This window comes from Canis lupus, chromosome 9 (assembly GCF_011100685.1).
Source record: "Canis lupus familiaris isolate Mischka breed German Shepherd chromosome 9, alternate assembly UU_Cfam_GSD_1.0, whole genome shotgun sequence".
NCBI lineage: Eukaryota > Metazoa > Chordata > Mammalia > Carnivora > Canidae > Canis > Canis lupus.
The window spans coordinates 42,776,548-42,797,004 of NC_049230.1; the positions used below are offsets into that span (position 1 = coordinate 42,776,548).

The window sequence follows — 20,457 nt, forward strand, 5'->3', positions numbered from 1 at the left end:
GGGGCGGGGCTAGGGCAGGCCACGCCCCCGCCGCCCGGCGGTCGGCGCGCGCCCGCTGGCTGGACGGACACCCACCAACAGCACTCGCGGCGCAGGAGCCGGCTGAGGGGCTGGAAGCACACCCCGGGCCAGGCCGGCTTTGCGGCCTCACCTCGGCGCGGGTACCCAGACAGCTGGAGAGTCAGCTACCTCCCGCTTGCAGTGGGCCACCCTCACACCCTGTCAGAAAAGTTGTCTCGGTTCCCTGGCCTGAGGAGGCCTCTCCTCGGGTCTGCCTTAGTTACCTGGCGCCTTAGCCAGACCGGAAAGAGCCTTGGGGTGCGCGGAAGGGAGAAGTGATGGAAAGTCCTGTAACGAACGAGGCCAGGTGGGTCCGCGCGTAGGCCCTGTGTCGGGGTGGCCTGAGGTGGCCTTGAGCTGGAATGTAGGCTCTTCGGACTGTCTCGTGTTTCCCTGGGACTTACCTCAGGGCCTGCTACAAGTTTACGGGAACGACAGCTAGCAAGTATTGAACATTTATTATGTACCTGGCACTTCCAAATGCTTTCTCTATAGTAACTCCTTGAACCCTCCTAAGGACCTATGAAGTAGGTATAAATACCACCCTTTTGCAGACCAGAACCTAAGCCCTAATAAAATTGGCCCAATGCCCCGCCGGTAGTAAATGGCAGAGTCGAGATTTCAACCCACCACGCCACCAACTATAGGACTATATTCTTCTGTCGGCTTGAATCCCCTCCGTGGAAAATCTAGCCATGGAAGGTGGAATTGATTTTTGGAAACAGCCTAACGGTAAGTACTCAGAGTTAGAGTCTGTGATAAAGTGTGTTCCTTGCGACACTCACTGTACCTTACTTACACTCTGAAGTCTTAATGAAGTTGGAAAAGGAAATCATACAAGGAGGAAGAACTATAATCTGTCATGAACTGTAGGCATGAGCTTCCGTAGAACCCTGTGGTCTGATAGCATAGCCACTAGCCACATGTGATTCTTGAGCACTTCAAATGTGGCTAGTCCAAACTGAGATGTTTATAGGTGTAAAATACAAACTGGGTTTCGAAGACTTTGTATGTAAAAAAGAATATAGAATATTTTTTAATATTGATTACATGTTGAAATTATATTTTAGGTGTATTGGGTTAAGTAAAATACATTAATTTCACTTGTTTCTTTTTACGTTTTTAATGCGGCTACTGGCAAATTTAAATGACTTACAGAGCTTATATTATACTTCTATTGGACAGCACTGCTCTAGAAACATGACAGTCCCAGCCTACAGATAACAGTTGCTTGAATGGAAAACTGGAAGAAAGACAAGGTAAAAACACAAACTTGAGCCTGGGGTTTCCCAAGACTCGCAGAGGGAATCCCAAGGTCTATGTACTTCTGGTCGATCAAAAAGATTCACAAATAAAATAAGAGTGGAAAGTGGCAGAAGAACCAAAACAAAACTAAGTGCTACTGGTAAAAACCTGTATTTTTTTAAAAGATTTTATTTATTTATTCATGAGAGACACAGAGAGAGAGAGAGGCAGAGACACAGGCAGAGGGAGAAGCAGGTTCCATGCAGGGAGCCCACCGTGGGACTCGATCCTGGAACCCCAGGATCATGCCCCGAGCCGAAGGCAGATGCTCAACTGCTGAGCCACCCAAGTGTCCCGATAAAAACCTGTATTATAGAAATGTGTCGATTGGAATGCTTATTCTTTGTCGCAGGTGGTATGTCAGAGCTAGGTGAGTAGCCAAAACGATATGGTGCTTCCAGCAGCAAATCAGGACAGATATGGAAGAGTAGATGAGTGGGAAAATACTATTATAAATAGGTAACAAACAGAATATTAGTATTGTTTTGCATAATTTTTAAAACTTGGGTTTTTTTTTTTTAAGATTTTATTTATTCATGAGAGACTCAGAGAGAGGCAGAGACACAGGCAGAGGTAGAGGTAGTAGAGGCAGAAGCAGGCTCCATGCAGGGAGCCCGATATGGGACTCAATCCCGGAGCTCCAGGATCATGCCCTGACCCAAAGGCATTCGCTCAATCCCTGAATCACCCAGGCATCCCAAATTTGGTGGTTTTCAAATTATAAAAATAATCGATGCCTGTTATAGCAAGTGAAACAATGCAATGCAAGCGTGTTTTAAAGGCAAAGCCTCCCCCCTCCATTCTACCTGCCTGAGGTAATCAATAGTGTGTACACCTTTGTAAAACATATGCATACACATACACAGGTTCTGTATGTCTATTTTATACACACATTTTCTCCCCTAAAATTAATTAATATGTAGAATGGGGTCTCTGGGATTGAGGGCCAGTGTCTTTTTTCTCCACTTGTACTTCTCTTTCCCATTTTTTCATTCTCTGTGACACACATGAAAGGGAAGAAAGTATTGAAGTCTTTACAAAAATTACACCATTTCTTATACTTCTGCATTTTTCCCCCTCATTCAATGTCTTATATAGAGCCTTCTTCTTCTTTTTTTTTTTTTTTAAGTGAACTCTACTCCCTCCTAACATGGGGCTTGAATTCACAACCCAGGATCATGAGTGGCATGCTCTACCAACTGAGCCAGCCAGATGCCCCTAGTAAAGACCCTTCTGTGTCAACGATATAGATGTAATTGATTCATCATTTCATATTCCTTGCCCTTTTTTTTTTTTTTTTTTTTTTAATTTTTCTTTTTATTTATTTATGATAGTCACAGAGAGAGAGAGAGAGAGGCAGAGACACAGGCAGAGGGAGAAGCAGGCTCCATGCACCGGGAGCCTGATGTGGGATTCGATCCCGGGTCTCCAGGATCGCGCCCTGGGCCAAAGGCAGGCGCCAAACCGCTGCGCCACCCAGGGATCCCTTCCTTGCCCTTTTTAAAAAATAGGTTATGTCTGTTCTAATTTGCAAGGGTTTGTGATGTCATCACATTATGAATTTTTTAAAATTTGCTTTTGTCCATTGACTTTATTAATAGTATCTTTGGCCGTACATATAGGACTTTTATGTGGTGGAGTTAAGAGCATCTTGATCGAGTCATTCATTTTCCAGATTTTTTTTTTTTTGAGATTTTATTTATTCACAGAGACAGAGACACAGGCAGAGGGAGAAGCAGGCTCCATGCAGGGAGCCCGACGTGGGACTCGATCCACGGTCTCCAGGATCAGGCCCTGGGCTGCAGGCGGCACTAAACCGCTGCGCCACCGGGGCTGCCCTGTTTTCCAGATTTTTATGTAAATATGTTTTTATAGTGTTTTCATTTTCTGTTTTGGTTTAGTTATCTCCTCCATCCCTTGATTGTAGGTCTAATCTCCCAAATGTTCTTCTAAAACTTTTAAATGTTTTGACAATCACATTTAAATCCTTAATGTAGGGCAGCCCCGGTGGCGCAGCGGTTTAGCGCCACCTGCAGCCCAGGATGTGATCCTGGAGACCGTGGATCGAGTCCCACGTCGGGCTCCTTGCATGGAGCCTGCTTCTCCTTCTGCCTGTGTCTCTGCCTCTCTGTGTGCGTCTCTCATGAATAAATAAATAAATATTTTAAAAAATCATTAATGTATATGGAATTAAGTTTTATATATATATGAAGTAGGGGTCCAAATATTTTTAAACACTTGTAGTTTTACTTTATTTTTAATCTCTGTGCTTAACATGGGACTCAGACTTACAATCCCAAAATCAAGATTCACATGCTCTACCGACTGAGCCAGCCAGGTACCCCAACACTTGTAGTTTTTAATTTTAGGATTAGAAAAAAAAAATTTAGGATTAGAGATTACTTATTTTGTAAAAATCTAAATAAACAACCCAAATCAGCAGCTCTGTGAAGTACACACCAGGCAGTTCTATGTGAATTCAAGAATGAAACTGGAATTAGTAGCCCTGCTACAATGTATGTGTATATGATGTGTATGATGGGAGTACTGAACAAAGGAGGCAGTGTGACAGCTGCTAATCAGTGGGCTCCATAAACCAGCAAAACTTTATGGAAATAACGATGTTCTCAGAACTATAGGGAAGAAGCTAGCATTCTTTTTTTTTTTTTTTTTTTTTGTAAATAATCATTCCTGATTTATCTATTAGAACTCATCATAGCAGTTGTATTTGCTAGGGTTGCTATATAACAAAGTACCAGAGACTCAACAGAAATTTATTTTCTCATAATTCTGGAACTAGAAGTCTGAGATCAAGGTGTCAGCAGAGTTGGTTTCTTCTGAGGCTTTTCCCACTGGCTTGTAGATAGCTGTCATCTCCCTGTATCTTCACTTGGTCTTCCTTCAGTGTGTGTCTGTGTCCTAATTTCTTCTTTATAAGGACATCAATCATTGGATTAGGGCCAACCCACATGACCTCACTTTAACTTAATTATGTCTTTAAGACTATCTTCAAATACAGTCCCATTCTTAAGTACTGGGGGTTAGGACTTCAACGTATGAATGCAGGGAGGGGGAGTGCAGGGGAGACATAATTCAGCTCGTAACAGGAGTTAATAATGCAGTGAATATGATTTTATTTAGTTTTGTTTTTCAAGATTTTATTTATTTATTCATGAGAGACACAGAGAGAGAGAGAAAGAGAGAGGCAGAGACACAGGCAGAGGGAGAAGCAGGCTCCATGCAGGTAGCCTGATGTGGGAGTTGATCCCAGGTCTCCAGGATCAGGCCCTGGGCTGAAGGCGGCGCTAAAACGCTGAGCCATTGGGGCTGCCCTATGATTTTATTTTGAAAAAGCTTCGACAAGATTTTTACATTGAAGATTCTATGTAAAGAAGTAACTAAGTAAGGAACTGTGATTACCAATTTGTTAAATCAAGAACAGATCAATATATGGTGAAGAAACTTAGAGGTAAAAAACAACGGGTAGAACTACAAAGATAGTTTTCTAGAAGAATATAAGGATTGGTGTTAAGAATAATCTTACATTCTTAGAAAATATAGAAGGGATATAGCATAAAATATCTAAACTGATAGGTATATTTGATTTCTTCTAGGTAATGAAAAATCAAAGCATAGAGTTAGACTTAAATGATATCAGGTTGTATATAAAAATATTTTTTTTTTAATTTATTTATGATAGTCACAGAGAGAGAGAGAGAGGCAGAGACACAGGCAGAGGGAGAAGCAGGCTCCATGCACCGGGAGCCCGATGTGGGATTCGATCCCGGGTCTCCAGGATCGCGCCCTGGGCCAAAGGCAGGCGCCAAACCGCTGCGCCACCCAGGGATCCCCTATAAAAATATTTTTAAGTGAATTTCATGTGGATAAGTAAAAGGTATTATATTTATAGGTTAGTGATTCTAAACAGGTGGAGGGACGGCAGGAAAGAATGCCTTTCAGGGATGAGCATATTAAAACTGGGGGTGAAGACAGTGCTTTTTCAAATTATACCTTTTGAAACTTTGATTTTCTATCACCCCTTCCATTCTACCCTGAGAATAACTGCTATAGTGCCCCACTGATTGAACAGAATACATTAAAAAATGTCCACATGTGATAAATTATTCAAACTACACTTATAGGACTATGGTCTTAAAGCTACCTAATATTACCTAAGAAAGGGACCTTAGTGACATATCACCATGTCTGAAAGACCTTAAACCAATATGCTGCTGTGACCAAAGAAGCTATATGTTAAGTGACCTGAACATTAATTAATACTGGACCACAGGACACCTGGGTGGCTCAGTGGTTGAGCGTCTGCCTTTGGCTCAGGGCGTGATCCCGGGGTCCTGGGATCAAGTCCCACATCAGGCTCCCCTTGAGGAGCCTGCTTCTCCCCTCTGCCTGTCTCTGCCTCCCTCTCTGTGTCTCTCATGAATAAATAAAATCTTTAAAAAAAAAAAAAAAAAACACTGGGCCAGACACACAGTACCATAAAATTATCTACATTTGCCCTTTGAAAAAGCATCACAGAACTCTGAAGCCCATCCCCCAACAATCAAGAACCAGTGATTATAACCCCTTCATTCTATATATAGAATGGGAAAACTAAAATCCAGAGAAGTTAAAATAACTTGTGTAAATACTCTGAGATAGTGGTGGATCCAGGCACCTAATACTCTTAACTACTTTAGAAACCATTAGTTCCTATTTCTAGTATTTAGGGCTTTTATCCAATATGCAGTATGTTCACTACAACTTAAAAAAAAATGTAGTAAAGCTAAAAAAGGGTCTAAAGAGAAATGAGATAATCAAAAGCATTAACGTTACACTATTCATTTATATCCCAACCTCGTCCAAAAAGGCTTACAAAGACGGAGATAATAATATAGTAAGAAAAAAGATTAAAACAGAAAAAAGAAAATAAAGGTAGGAAAGGAAGATGGAACCAAGAATGCGGCTAGCATACAAAACATTCAACATGAAGTCCTAAACACTTGATGGAAGTGGACCACAAATTAGGCTCTAATTGGTTTAGCACTGATATGAAGAGAAAAATACAGTCTATTGACTATTTAGTGTCTTTAAGGTAAAACCAAACAGCAATTCAGGAAAAGCACAGCTGGGTCCAGAGGAAATTTCTCCCATGCATCATTAAACAGAACATTACGAACTATAATGATGAACACCGTTTACAATATCCACAGCAATTAATTAAATTTCATAGGGATTTTCCTACAGATTGCCAAAGTACAATCCAGAAAAAGCAATTTGCAGAGGCCAATAAAATGCCAGCTACGTACAAGGAAAATCTGGCTTAATCCAGGGAACAGAATTAATAAACACAAGTATACTGAGTACTTTCCAGACTCTCTTTGGTCTGTAAAGAGAGATCAGATATAATTGAAAAATAATAAAAATGAAGATTTTGAGGGGCACCTGGCTGGCTCAGAAAAGCATGAAACTCTTGATCTTGGGTCGAGTTTGAGCCCCACATTGGATATAGAGATTACTTAAATACAAATAAATTGTTTTTTAAAAAATGAAGGTTTTAAAAAAAAAAAAAAAAAAAAAAAAATGAAGGTTTTGAGAAGTTAAAAAATAATGAAAAGTCCTAAAGGCCAGAAATGTATATAAAGTTAAGGTCCAGATGATTTTCCTTACTAAAGGAAAAGGTTTTTTTTGTTTTTGTTTTTTTTTAGGAAAAGGTTTTTGAAATACATCTAACCTTAAATCTTAAGATTGATGTCATGCCTCTTAATCTCTTGGTTTGCCCATCAGAAACTGAATCCTAGGGACACCTGGGTGACTCAGCGGTTGAGCGTCTACCTTCATTTGGCTTAGGTCATGATCCCAGGGTCCTGGGATTGAGTCCCACAGCAGGCTTCCCGGAGGGAACCTGCCTTTCCCTCTGCCTACGTCTCTGCCTCTCTCTCTGTCTCTCTCATGAATAAATAAATACAATCTTTTTTTTTTTTTAAGATTTTTATTTATTTATTCATGAGAATACACAGAGAGGAGAGAGAGGCAGAGGGAGAAGCAGGCTCCATGCAGGGAGCCCGATCCAGGATCCCAGGTCTCCAGGATCAGGCCCTGGGCTGAAGGTGGCGCTAAACCACTGAGCCACCAGGGCTGCCCAATAAATACAATCTTAGAAGAAAAAAAAAAAAAGAAACTGAATCCTAGGCTCTGTAGGGAAATGATCAATTTAAGAACTTTGTTCTTTTTTTTTTTTTTTTTAAGATTTTATTTATTTATTCATGAGAAAGACAGAGAGAGAGGCAGAGACATAAGCAGAGGGAGAGGCAAGCTCCTTCCGGGAAGCCTGCTGTGGGACTCGATCCCAGGACCCCGGGATCATGACCTGAGCCAAACAAAGGTAGACGCTCAACCGCTGAGTCACCCAGGCGCCCCAAGAATCTTAGGTCTTTTGAAGAGGTTTTGTTTTGGAAAAAAAAATTCTATAGCTATTCCAATTAGCCTTAGAAGACATTTAACCCACACTTGTTTCTGTTCCTATTCCTCACATTAGGCTGTTAGATTCACTTTTGAAATTTTTAAAAACTGGATTACAGACTGGCTTTGAGCCCCAGATCATATGTCTTAGCTGCATATTTAGGGGTTAAAATGCCAGCTTTTGAGACGTTTGAAAAACATTCATACTGTTTCCAACAAGCCTATTAAACACATAAATAGCACCTTGAGACCCCATGAAGTATCATTATTGCTCAAGAAAGGAAATGTGGGAATCCCTGGGTGGCTCAGCGGTTTAGCACCTGCCTTCAGCCCAGGGTGTGATCCTGGAGTCCAAGGATCGAGTCCTACATTGGGCTCCCTGTGTGGAGCCTGCTTCTCCCTTTGCCTGTGTCTCTGCCTCTCTCTGTGTGTGTGTCTCTCATGAATAAATAAAATCCTTAAAAAAAGAAATTAAAAAAAAAAAGAAATATGGCAGGGGCACCTGGGTGCCTCAGTCAGTTAAGCATACGACTCCTGATTTCATCTTAGGTCATAATCTCAGGGTTGTGAGATTGAGCCCCAAGTTATTGGCTCTGAGCTGGGCATGGAGCCTGCTTAAGATTCTTGGTCTCCCTTTACCCCTCCCCTATAATAAAGAAAAATAAAGAAAGGAAATATGGCAGAGAAACAAGGAAAGGGAAAAGTAGAATAAGCCTCTGACTGAAAGCTTCAGGGTATGAGCACTGGAGAAATGAAGCAAAGGAAAAGGTCAACACTCTGAGATGTTGAATTGAGAGCTGGGTTGTTATACTCGCTTCGGCAGCACATATACTAAAAAAAGAGAGCTGGGTTGTATTAGAGGGTGGGGAGGGATAGGGCCATTGTGGCTGCCAATAGCAGAATGTCCAAGATTTGAACTCTGGTCCAATAAGTAGAACAGAATGGTAACTGGATCATTAAGGTAGTCATACTAAGTTGGCAATGGAGAAATCCTCAGGTTCCCAGATGGGCCCCAATCTACAGTAGAGGGGCTCAAGCAAGGCTGGGATGGTTCAGGTAGGACTCCAGGTTACAGTCAAAATCCTTGAAAAGCATGGATTCCGATGGAGTGGGCTGAGTAGCTTGTGTCTCCATGACAAAGTTCATTGGCTGCTTCCGGAGGAGCTCTGGGTCAAAGGCCACACCCCGAAAGAAAGGGTGGACCTGGAAGTGATGCAAGTAACGTAGTCGATGGAGGGGATTCTGGCATAAGAGCTGAAGGCAAATAGAAATGAAGGATGAGGGACTGGAATGGGAAGGGGGCTAAACAGAAAACTGGAGAAGAAGTTCACAGAGCTGTGGAGGGCAGGAAGAAGAATCCAAAAAAGGATTTGAAAGAGAGAGAAACAGACTAATTTGGGGGCAAAGGTGGGAATAAAAAGGTGCTGTATTGACTGGTAGGAGTAACACTCGCCTTCTTTCAGAAGTGATCTGTTCTGGATGGGGAGGATACTTGAAGGATGAGGAACTCAGAAGTCAAATCTGAAGTGCTGTTTAGAGGGTAAGTGGTGAGGGTGGTACTTGATCAAAATGGAACACACCCCCACCCCACCCAGATTATTAGAGGAATGGGGAAATATCACTTCAGCAATAGGGAAGGAGAGAATGAATGGTTTGGTAGTCAAGAAGGAAAATTGTGTTCACCCTTACCTCATGGAGCAGGAGTGAGAGCCCCTGGTTAAGAGAAGATGGGATCTCAGAATCATAGTAGGTCACACTTGACAACATGGCCACATGATCTCTCTCTGCAGCCACTGGGAACTGAGTTAAGGGGGAGGGGGCACGTATCACTGCTTGGCAGGAATAAGGCAAGATTTCCTAAGGTCTTCTTCCCACTACAGGGAAAAGCCTCTCTCTTTGCCCGACATCCCTACCATTCTCTCACCTTCCCAGTTGCCAGAGAGAAAAGCAAGACACCCAGGGACCACCAATCAGCAGCATGGTTGTAAGGCCCTCCACTCAGGACCTCTGGGGCTAGATTTGAAGGACAGTTGTCACTGGTATCAATTGGCTATCCTCCAACCAATGCTTACCCACCAGCTTTAGCCCCTCTCTCACCCATGTACTGAAGAGTGCCACAAATAGTATAGGCTCGGGCTCCCTGGGGTAGGTGGCGAGACAGACCAAAATCTGTCAGTTTCAGATGGCCTGTGAAAGATAAGGCAACAGCACCACTCTGTTCCTCCCCTTATTAGCCATGACTTATTCCCAAACTGAGGGTACCTCTCATTCTGGAGCTAGGAAAAGAAAAGGACTTACCTTGTTCATCCAGAAGGATATTCTCCATCTGAAAAATCACAGGTGAGAAGTTATTAGTCATCCTCTTCCTTCCAACCCTCTTTCATCATGTATACCTACCTCCCAGCTGAGAAAGATGCCCTATTCAGCATTCAAGCCTATACTTTGATGGCCCTTGCCCAAATCCTTAGTGGCTTATGAGGGCCCTAAGGTCAGCTGTTCTCAGCCCCTCCCCCCTCCGCCTACTTAGATCTGTTGAAACTTCTGAGGCCCCACTTTAGATAAAGAAAAAAAGCACATAACTCTACCTTCACATCTCGATGGATAATGCCCAAGTCATGGAGGTAACCTGTGGATGACAGCAAGTATGGGGTGTGCTAAAGCTCTCCTATGTTTCCAGATTCCCTAATAGTTCCCATCCCATTCCTATCCTAGTTCTTTGACCTCCAGGGTTAATATCAGTTCTCTCTGCCCCTCCCTCTTAATTCTTCCCTCATTTCCATTACCATTCCTGTTTCACTTACACAGCACCAGAACCAGTTCAGCAGCAAAGAGGCGGATGGAAGCCTCAGCAAAGCAGCCAACAGAGGACCAGAGGGAGTACAGATCTGTACTGCAGTAGCTGCACACTGCAAAGTACCAGAAGTCTAGGCAATATTAGAGGGTTACTGTGTCTGGGCTCAAAGCATTTTATTTTAGGCTTCTTGCCCAAACTCATGCCACCTATTGTTCCCTCTCCCTTTGAGAGATAAAAGTGCTCTGGGAAGGAAAACAGTGCAAAGGGAGAACAAGCCAAAGGGATGGGTAATCTCAGGTGGAGAGTACAACAGAAGGACTCTTGGGAATGAGGAGAAACCAGTCACTCACTAATGAAGAGGTGCCGTTTTCCCTGCCAGCTGTCCCCCAAACTGTGTACAAAAGGATGCTTGATCTGTCGCTAGGAATGAAGAAAACAGGAAGTTACGGAGGAAAAAGGTCATTGGGGATCAAGGCGGCCAAGAAGTCAGGATTTACCTAGTTGTGCAGAAAAGGAGCTGCTGCCCCACCTCTTGGTTCAGGTGAACTAAATCCCAAAACCAGCAGGATACTGAGAAACACCTAAGACATGCTGGAGGGACATACTAGACACGGAAGGACCTAGAATTAACTGATAACTACTTTTCCCAGGATCTACTTTGGTTGAAGCAGAGGGAGGGGACAGAACCAGGAAGAGCAGGACAGTTGGACCGGAAAGGTGCTTTCTCCACCTGCGGTTTAGTTCTTCCTAGGATCCATTCCTGGGCTCTGTGCATACCTGGATGCTAACTTCCTCTTTGCATTGCCTCAGGATGTCTCTCTGTAGGACCTTTACCTTGGGCACCACCTATAAAAGGAGAGGAGTGATGACTCCTATAGGTTATGCCCACCATACCTTTCTGAAATCAAGATTGGAGGCAGGGACTAGAGAATGATGTGGAAGAGTACCTGGATCCCTACCTTCACTGCAAATACTGCTTTCTGGCCACAATCTAGCACTTTGAGGACTGTTCCAAAGGAGCCTTTAGCCACAAGGCCTAAAATCTGTAGAGAAATGGAGTAGGGCTGTTGAAACTCTAGACACTTCTAGATATCTCCCCAAGACTGATACCCCTTCCAGGGACTGACCTACCTTCAGCTGGTGATGCCCCCTCAGGGGCCTAATGGGAAACTCCGGCAGAAAAAGGTTGACGAACTGAGGCACTGGCCACTCAGACAGAGGCTTCTCTATTAGCAATGGGGCCAGCTCCGGGGGTTCCTGGTGTAGGCACTGATGTCTCCGTAGTCCCCACAACTCTTCCAGACCTGACCTGGTAGTCCCCACACCTGACCAGAGGCTCTTCCAGCCTCGGACCCAGGCACCCTGGATGTTGCCACCCTGCTAAGAACCAAGGGAGCCACTCTAAACCTCTACCCTTGAGGCATTACAAGTTCTGCCCATCTTAGAAGGTATACCCTCAAATCCCAATCTTAGAGATATGTTTTTGAGCACCAGGCAAATTTACCATTGCTCTTGCTTTAGGCCAAGGCCTAGATTTCCTGGATATGATTCAAATCCTGTAGAAAAGCAGTATTTGGACACTTTCCCTTTGAGGCATCAGAAATTCAGCCTGTGCCTCTTACTATGGGGTTGGGATATTTTCACAGCATAGCCTCCTGTTCCACCTCCACTATGGGCATCATTAACATTCTCCGCACCAGTCAGTTCCTAGGCCTTAAGCCCATACCCCTTCACCTCCCCTAAATAGGCTGCCAGAGCCCCACAGCCTACCTTATGAGAAGCAGCCACCGGGGCATGTTGCCCCTGCCGACAGCTCACTGTTCCCATTCAAAGCCTCTGCTTCCTCTCTCCTCCTGCTAAATCTGCTGTCTGTTACATAAGCAATTCCTCCCCTTATGCTACATTACACATGAGCCCCGCCTCTTCCTTGTTGTTCATGACTAGAGATGCAAATTGCTGCAGCCTAACCCCACTCTTATCCTCAAATCCTATCCCCCACCCCCACCCCAGTTATGAATAGGCTCATAGCCAGCACTAAAATGTGCAGAGACCTATTAGGGGGCCAGCGTCAAACCAGAGCTGGGAAGTATCCATGATATAGTTTCACAGGAGGGAAGAGGCCATCCTCAGAGTAACAGCTAAAGGATATGTCTTGGGTTGATGGGGAGGGACGGACACAGGTTGAACCCATATGCACTTAACACACCAAAAAAAAAAAAAAAAAAAAAAATCAACTTTAAATATATTTTTCTCTTTGTTTTCTTTCCATTCTCCAGGACATACCCCAAGGGGACCCATGGCCAGCCCTGGCACCTATTGCCATCTTCCCAAGTGAACTTGGCACAGATTGAAAAGGGGCTGATTTCCCCCCAGAACCCTAATACCTCTCATACAAGGCAGTGAAATGAGGAACAGATCAGCTCCTCCCCTCAAGTTTCCAGCACAGAGGGAGAGCAGTTACACTTAGAAATATATATTTATGTATTTATATATAGGTCTATAAAAATTTATCACACTTGATCAGAACTGTCCCTCCCACCCTTTCAGTTGCCCCCAAGGGAACCAGATCCTGATCCTGGACCCATTCCCTGGGTCTTGCTCTCTTGATGCCTCTGGCCCTTGGCCTGCTGATCAGTGTGAGGTAGAACTCAGCATTATTATCCACCGTATTCTGCAGGGAACAGGCCAGCTGTTAAAAAAGCACTGCCTCTCTCCACAGTACCCCGTGGTCTCCCAACCCCCCCAAATCCTGATAGGTGAAGGGAGACGCCTCCCACCCCACAAGTCCCTGGGGCCTGAGCCAGAGTCAGATCCTGTACTGCAGCCACTCTTGGATGCTGGATCACTTGCGCCTGCCAAAGATGGACTTCTTGCCAGGGTTCTTGTTGCCCACACTTAAACCGATGAGGAGCCGGGCTTTCTCCTCCTCTTCTTGCTGCTGCATGTTGAGGTCTGATTTAGTTTCTAGCTTTCCTCGGACCTCAGACCCTGTTGCAGGCTTCAGCCTTAGCTTCTCTTTGATTACCTAATAAGTTAGGAGAAGGGAAGCATTAGTGGGATAAGCAAAATAAATCAATGTGAACCAAATCAATAAAGATTTATTAAGCTTACATGAAGACACAATGGGGCAATTCAAATTATAAAATTATCTCTGCTGTTAAGAAGCTTACAGTCTAATTAGAACCCATTCTGAACCTGAAGTTGCATCAGCCCTCAGTTTCCTAAAAATCAACAGTAGTTAACATATATGAAACACTCAGTAAACATTTAATTTAGTCATCTGACCAAAGTCATGGAGAGGGCAGCTCACTTCATTCACCCGTCCATTCCCAAGGCTGCTTGTCCTACATATGTCCTACAATGAAATGCTCCTGAGCCCAGGATCTGTTTGCCAGCCCCTGCTAACCAAAGAGCCATGAATTCTGCCGGGATACCTGGGCAACTAGGGCTTTGCGGCTGTCCCTCTTGACAGCCATGGCAAAGTCTAGCCATGTCCATGTGTTGTTATGGTACTCCAGACAGGGCAGCACCAGGTTAAGGTCACCCCAATCCACACTGTTTTTCTCACCCTGCAAGAGAAGGAGGGGAAGAGGACAGAGAAAAGAAGAATGAAAAGATACATTAGCTGCCATTTTTAGTTCAAGCTAGTACTTGAGTCGGAAGTCTAGTACTTTCCTACAGCAGCAATTTACAGATACTGATTCCCCTTACCTCATCCTGTAATGGTTCTGACTCCTGAAGGCAGTAGAGGGAATAGCAGATTATCACCCATAGACCAACTTCACAAACCAGATTGTCCATGACTAACTTTAATCTCTGATCTTATCTGGCTCCCTTCCCACCCTGTTCTAGAAAGTACTAGGGAGGAACAGACCTTGTAGCTGACACACAGAGGAACCTGTGGAATCTTTATGTAGATGAAGGAGTTGTTCATGGCAGCTCGCTCTTTCATCTTGTCAATATCATCCACAGGGTGCTAGGAGAGGCAGGAAAGGAGTGTGAGTCCCTGAAACCATCAGAAGAAACTCAGGAAAGGAGATGTCTCCATCTCCTTTCATCCCTGGAAAAGACTGAAAACATCCCCAGCTGGCCCAAACAGAGAACCTCAGGACTGTCCCATCTCTCCATGATCAGGGGCATGTCTGGTACCTCAGGTACTTTCCGAAATGATCTTCTGACACCAGAACTCCGGTTTAAGCCTTGTGCCACACCCTTCCCAGGGCCCAGTGGTGCTGCATCATCTGTAGCAATCAGCTGCCGAGGCTTCACCACTGGTATTCCTATGAAAATGCAAGCATACCAGCTGCTATCCTCTTTTTGAAGCTTTAGCTATCTCTGGGGCCACTACCCCAGTCTTCTGGAGCTCCACCATAAAAGTTCTCACCAGTAGTCACCAGTTTGGACTTATCTTCTTCATCACCAACCTCATCATCTTCCACACTTCGGCCAGGAAAGAAAAAGCCCATTATTCTATGAAAGAACTGGTGTGTCAGCTGGATGGTGAGAGGCACCACATTTACCTAAAGAGGAAAAAGGCTGAAGAAGCAATTAAGCTCAGATATCATCCCTCAGTTTACCTACCCCTAACATAGTATAACAACACACAGCTTTTGAGTGCCCTTTGTTTCTGGATCCCCAAAGGACTATATATTAACCTCAAAGTGTTCCTTAACAGAAATACCCCCAACAGGGGGCCGGACTTTGCTGAAGAGGCGGAGGGCGAGCTGTCGCCCAGACTGGCAGGAACTCTGGGGCCGCAGGACTACCTGTAGGATAAAGAGTGATAAATCAACCCACAAATCCATGCAGACTAAAAGGAAAAGCAATAGTCTTGCTAAGCTGGACAAACGTTCAACCTCTCAGATCACCACACTGTTTCCCATATTGGATTTATGTGGAAGGGCCCTTACAAATGGGCCCCTCCCTGTGTTAGGGGGCGCCTGGGTGGCTCAATCAGCTAAGCATCTAACTCTTGATTTCAGCTCATGATCTCAGGGCTGAGATCAAGCACCACATTGGGCTCCATGCTGAGCACAGAGTCCGCTTAGGATTCTCTCTTTTCTTCTCACTCTGCCCCTCCCCTCACTCATGCTCACTCTCTCTCTCTCTAAAATAAAAAATATCTTAAAAATGCCCTATGTTAGGAAGCATGAGAATGGGATAGGAATGAGGAAATAAGACTTGCCTTATAAACTGCATTGGGGAGGAGGTTGTTCATAGTGAACCAGCCCAACTCCAGAAGATGTTCTGCTGTGTCATCAGACTTATTCACCTATAAAGACAGATTTCCACACACACACATACTATAAATAAGCCTTTTATCAGGAGCTTGCTAGAGGATTGCTACATGTTCTGTTTTCAGGTTCTCCATATGTTTAATCCCAACCTTTAGTATCTCTTTCAATTCCATACAATCAACTCACTCTTTAATCCAGAGTTTCTCGTGGGCACTACTGGCAAGGCCACTAAATGCCAGTAGTACTTCCCAGTCACTGTGATATTCAAAAATAGTCTCACATTGGGATCCCTGGGTGGCGCAGCGGTTTGGCGCCTGCCTTTGGCCCAGGGCGCGATCCTGGAGACCCGGGATCGAATCCCACATCGGGCTCCCGGTGCATGGAGCCTGCTTCTCCCTCTGCCTGTGTCTCTGCCTCTCTCTCTCTCTCTCTCTCTCTCTCTCTCTGTGACTATCATAAATAAATAAAAAGATTAAAAAAAAAATAGTCTCACATATTTCCAAACTTCCAGAGGGAAAGGGTACAGAATAATGAATCATGTTTTCTCCTCCATGCCATTGGTTACTTATTGCAGGAAAGCTGAATGTCAGTATAGAATTAACAATTCTATTCCAGGGTAGCCCGGGTGGCTCGGCGATTTAGCGCCGCCTTCAGCCCAGGGAGTGATCCTAGAGACCCAGGATCTAGTCCCACGTCGGGCTCCCTGCATGGAGTCTGCTTCTCCCTCTGCCTGTGTCTCTGCCTCTCTCTCTCTCTCTGTGTGTCTCTCATGAATAAATAAAATCTTAAAAAAAAAAAAAAATTCTATTCCAAGTTGGACTTGGACGATTACTTCCCTCTGGGCCATATTTCTAGGGATAATCTTATTCGATGAAAGAAGCATTTGTTCAAACTCATCTATATCTGTATTATTTTATAGTATAAACAGTTGTGTCCAAGAGGGATCTGTGCTCATGTCTCTATCATTAATATCATCATTAGCCTCTTTGTATCTCTTTCTGTAAGACTTCTGAGATAAATCAATGCCTTTCAATATGCTGCTTTTGTATGACCATATATACCCGATACCTTGCTGTAGAGGAACCGCTGCAGCTCCAGTTCAGCAATTCCTAGCTGTCCATCTTCCTCTGTCAAGCGCCATCGTGCCTGAGCAAAGTAGAACTCAGTGCGACGGACCACACTCACATCTTCTTGTTGCTTTCGCAACTCCATCTTATTGGCCTGCTGCAATTGGAAGTCCTTAAAACACCTATAAATGGACAGGAGGGCCAAAGCCAATAAGGGTAACGGCATTTGGGTCGGGAGTAGAGTGGAATGAGATAAACCCAGAAATGGACCTATTTTGGAACAGGTATTCCCTAAATTTTTTTCACTGGATTCATTGCTTCTCACATCTGGGGCCTGGAAGAATAAGTTCCATCTTTTAGTTCTGTAGCTGCTGCTGGTTTTTTTTTTTGTTTGTTTTTTGTTTTTTTAAGTATGCTCTATGCCTAATGTGAGACTTGAACTCATGATCCTGAGATCAAGAGTCACACGCTCCACTGAGCCAGCCAGGTGCTCCCCATAGCTAATAAAGTAGTCTCTGCCTGTTAATAAACCCCTACAGGGATCCCTGGGTGGCGCAGCGGTTTGGCGCCTGCCTTTGGCCCAGGACGCGATCCTGGAGACCCGGGATCGAATCCCACGTCGGGCTCCCGGTGCATGGAGCCTGCTTCTCCCTCTGCCTGTGTCTCTGCCTCTCTCTCTCTCTCTCTCTCTCTCTGTGACTATCATAAATAAATAAAAATTTAGAAAAAAATAAAAAAATAAACCCCTACAATTGTAACTGCAATTGTGTTCCTTACTGATCAACTTCAAGTCATTTTATTTTCAGAGACACTTGGGTGGCTCAGTTGTTGGGGGTCTGCCTTTGGCTCAGGTCATGATCCTGGGGTCCTGGGATCAAGTCTCACTTCAGGCTCCCCACAGGGAGCCTGCTTCTCCCTCTGCCTATGTCTCTGTCTCTCTCTCTGACTGTCATGAATAAATAAATCTTAAAAAAAAAAAAAAGACATTTTATTTTCAGTTCACCTGCATAGTTGCAAGGCCACAAAAGTGATCTTTCCAAACCATCTGATTTTCCCCTTTCCCAGGAGGTACTCTAATAAGAAGACAAAGGAAGGGCTCTCCTGTTCTCAATTCTTGGCCAAGTCCAGCAAGACTCATTCAGGAACTGCCCAAATCTACATCAGCCTTTGATAATGCACACTAGACCTAAAGACTATCATAACATGGGCAAAGAAGAGAAATCAATCCTAGCTGGCGTTCTGGAAAAAGAGAAAGAATGCTGTGGCACCTGATGAGAATATTAAGCTCTTCACTTTCCAGCTGTAGGCTAGCCTTCTCCTGGTTTAGCTGCAACTGGAGCTTTTGGTTCAGGTCAAGCAGGTTCTCATTCTTGCTGTCATCCTGCAAAGACTAGGGAACCAGGACAGGAGAGACTGAGAGGAGATCTCCCTTGTCCTAGGAGAACACCCTCTCAGACTGCCCTGATAACTACCTTCATGATAGAATATATCTGCTTTTCCAGCTGCCGTATCTGGGCCACATGCTGCCGCACAGCCTCTTGCAAATGTAATATGCTGCTACGTTGTTCCTCAGGATTGCTAGATATCTCAAGCTGGAACCTGACCCGCTGCTTCTTCTCACTGTGTTCCTGAAGGAATGGAAAAGGAGATGAACAAGATTTTTTAATAGACAAGTCTTGCAGTAAAGTGAAACAGAGAAAGAAACAAGGAATAAGGATCTCTTCTGGAAAGCTTACCTGTATCTGTCACCATTAGTAACAAGTGTAAGGGGTAGGCCAATGCAGAAGTAGTAAAAATTTCACAGTAAGCCAGTCCCACAGGGTAGGGATGGAGGTGATAGTGGGAACTAGTTACTGTTCTTAGAGATATTGAAGTGACTGAGTAGAGAACTAACCAAAAAAAAAAAAAAAGTAAACAAGCTCTATAGTCTTCGGAACACTCAGACCTTTCCTAGATAAGTGAAATTTCAATGGCTGCTGTTGACTAACAGGATGTACCAACCCCAAGGTCCTTTCTTCAATTTGAAGCATGGCTTTTCTTACTGGACACCAAATATAGCACAAGGTCAATGGGTTCCTATGGCTAACTGGCATTCTACAGGGGCACATTGCTCACCTTCCGCTTGGGTTCTACGTGAAGCAGCAGGTTGTTGACAATGTCCAGGATCATAGCATACTGAGCCGGGTTGGTAGAGATTTCCAGCTCATGATGAATAAGGGTGAAGGTATCCACAGCCCCTATGTAATTGTTAGCAGCTAAGTAAGAAACTCAAGTTTCTATCTACCCCACCTTCTAACCCATATTTGGAACCACTCCTGTTAGTTAACGCCATAGAAATGGATCAGTGAGAGATCCTTATGGGTAGGAAATATGTTTGCTTATTTTAGAATCAAACAATACCAATTTACCCCAGTTTCCCTCCAAGAGTACAGTTTATTGTCTTATGGCAAAACTTACATAACGTAGAGCAAAGTGAAAATGTTAATGCCCAGTCCACAGTGGGACTTTTAATAACACTACTAACTCAAAACCACTAAGGAAATAACACGAGTTCCCTAGTTCCCTTCTAAAAGCCTTTCAAGCCCTAAATACCTTCGTGTTTCTTTAGGAGATCTTCCTTTTCCTGGTTCTCATGGACCTCAGGTGGCTTAATCTGAGTTGCTAGTTCAGGATCAATGTCATGGCTGTAACTAATATAGTACATTCGGCAGCTACAGCGTGAAATGATCCGCTGGACTTGCTGGGCTTGTTGCGCCTCAGCTGGCTGGTTCCAATCTGGGAAGAGGTGGGAAAGAGAAAGACATTCTCAATAGCAGTATTGTAATAGCCTTCAGCTCCGTGTGATGTCTAGAGAACTCCAAACACTTGCTTTCAACCTAGCCTAACACAAAATGGTCCTACTCCAGCATATGGTAATCTTAAGAGCACATAAGAAGATACACGTGAGGGATCCCTGGGTGGCGCAGCGGTTTAGCGCCGACCTTTGGCCCAGGGTGCGATCCTGGAGACCCAGGATCGAATCCCACGTCGGGCTCCCGGTGCATGGAGCCTGCTTCTCCCTCTGCCTATGTCTCTGCCTCTCTCTCTCTCTCTCTCTCTCTCTCTCTCTGTGTGACTATCATAAATAAATAAAAATTAAAAAAAAAAAAGATACACGTGATGGGGAATAAGGGAGAACTGACCTGTGGTCGTGGTAACCATGCCTCCCACTGCCTGCCCGCTCTCCATCAGCTCCTGCACAGAATCCAGACTACGCTGCCGGTGCTCCTCAATATTCTTTACCTGAAGACAGAGATACAGGTACCTTTAACTCCTGGCCAACTGGGTCATAGATGCAAGTAGTTATATTTACCATCCAAATTTCTACTGCCTGGAATAGCTTGAAGGGTCTCCCAGGGTAGAAGACATACATGACTCTCTCTTGACCTAAACCACCCAAATTCTTCAAAGCCAAATGAGTTACATGCACATTTTACCAGACCTGCAGGCCTGAGGCAAGAAAGGGAAGCTAGATTAAAATCAAATCCTGGCAGCC

General features: G+C 44.3%; 2 protein-coding genes and 1 long non-coding RNA gene across 16 annotated transcripts in view; 1 reads left to right on the plus strand and 2 right to left on the minus strand.

The window, feature by feature from the left end:
- Positions 1–45: 45 nt before the first annotated feature.
- Positions 46–16,795, plus strand: LOC102154115. Of its 3 annotated transcripts, XR_005364711.1 has the most exons (6): positions 46–792; positions 1,246–1,319; positions 9,288–9,364; positions 10,059–10,164; positions 10,630–11,159; positions 12,895–16,795. It is a non-coding gene; the product is annotated as an uncharacterized LOC102154115 (long non-coding RNA). The 3 variants fall into 3 exon arrangements; XR_005364710.1 differs by having other exon boundaries at positions 10,630–16,795; XR_005364712.1 differs by having other exon boundaries at positions 46–367; positions 10,630–16,795.
- RSKR (ribosomal protein S6 kinase related) lies at positions 8,410–12,691 on the minus strand. Of its 11 annotated transcripts, XR_005364709.1 has the most exons (13): positions 12,389–12,691; positions 11,750–11,998; positions 11,566–11,661; positions 11,396–11,464; positions 10,969–11,038; positions 10,626–10,748; positions 10,410–10,450; positions 10,123–10,150; positions 9,922–10,011; positions 9,749–9,837; positions 9,514–9,624; positions 9,278–9,353; positions 8,945–9,078 (listed from the first exon to the last, which is right to left on the minus strand). XR_005364709.1 is itself a non-coding variant. In XM_038548250.1 (12 exons), the coding sequence occupies exons 1-12, from the start codon at positions 12,443–12,445 to the stop codon at positions 8,857–8,859; spliced, it is 1,212 nt and encodes a 403-aa protein (XP_038404178.1). In that variant the 5' UTR covers positions 12,446–12,691; the 3' UTR covers positions 8,410–8,856. The 11 variants fall into 11 exon arrangements, 10 of the variants coding, with proteins under 10 accessions (XP_038404178.1, XP_038404174.1, XP_038404177.1 ...); XM_038548250.1 differs by lacking the exon at positions 9,278–9,353 and having other exon boundaries at positions 8,410–9,078; positions 10,626–10,730; positions 11,578–11,661; positions 11,750–11,995; XM_038548246.1 differs by lacking the exon at positions 9,278–9,353 and having other exon boundaries at positions 8,410–9,078; positions 11,750–11,995.
- KIAA0100 (protein KIAA0100 homolog) overlaps positions 12,854–20,457 on the minus strand; it is a 29,950-nt gene continuing 22,346 nt past the window's right edge. Inside the window, exons 27-39 of one of the 2 annotated variants that reach the window (XM_038548244.1) lie at positions 20,105–20,204; positions 19,515–19,697; positions 19,038–19,159; positions 18,395–18,550; positions 18,191–18,312; positions 16,924–17,104; positions 15,804–15,890; positions 15,274–15,384; positions 15,003–15,138; positions 14,768–14,898; positions 14,493–14,594; positions 14,053–14,187; positions 12,854–13,643 (exon numbers count right to left, since the gene is read on the minus strand). In XM_038548244.1, coding sequence (XP_038404172.1) covers positions 13,461–13,643; positions 14,053–14,187; positions 14,493–14,594; positions 14,768–14,898; positions 15,003–15,138; positions 15,274–15,384; positions 15,804–15,890; positions 16,924–17,104; positions 18,191–18,312; positions 18,395–18,550; positions 19,038–19,159; positions 19,515–19,697; positions 20,105–20,204 — 1,749 coding nt within the window. In that variant the 3' untranslated portion in view covers positions 12,854–13,460. Of the gene's footprint in view, positions 13,644–14,052; positions 14,188–14,492; positions 14,595–14,767; positions 14,899–15,002; positions 15,155–15,273; positions 15,385–15,803; positions 15,891–16,923; positions 17,105–18,190; positions 18,313–18,394; positions 18,551–19,037; positions 19,160–19,514; positions 19,698–20,104; positions 20,205–20,457 lie in introns of those variants that run through there. The other variant, XR_005364708.1, reaches the window with a different exon arrangement.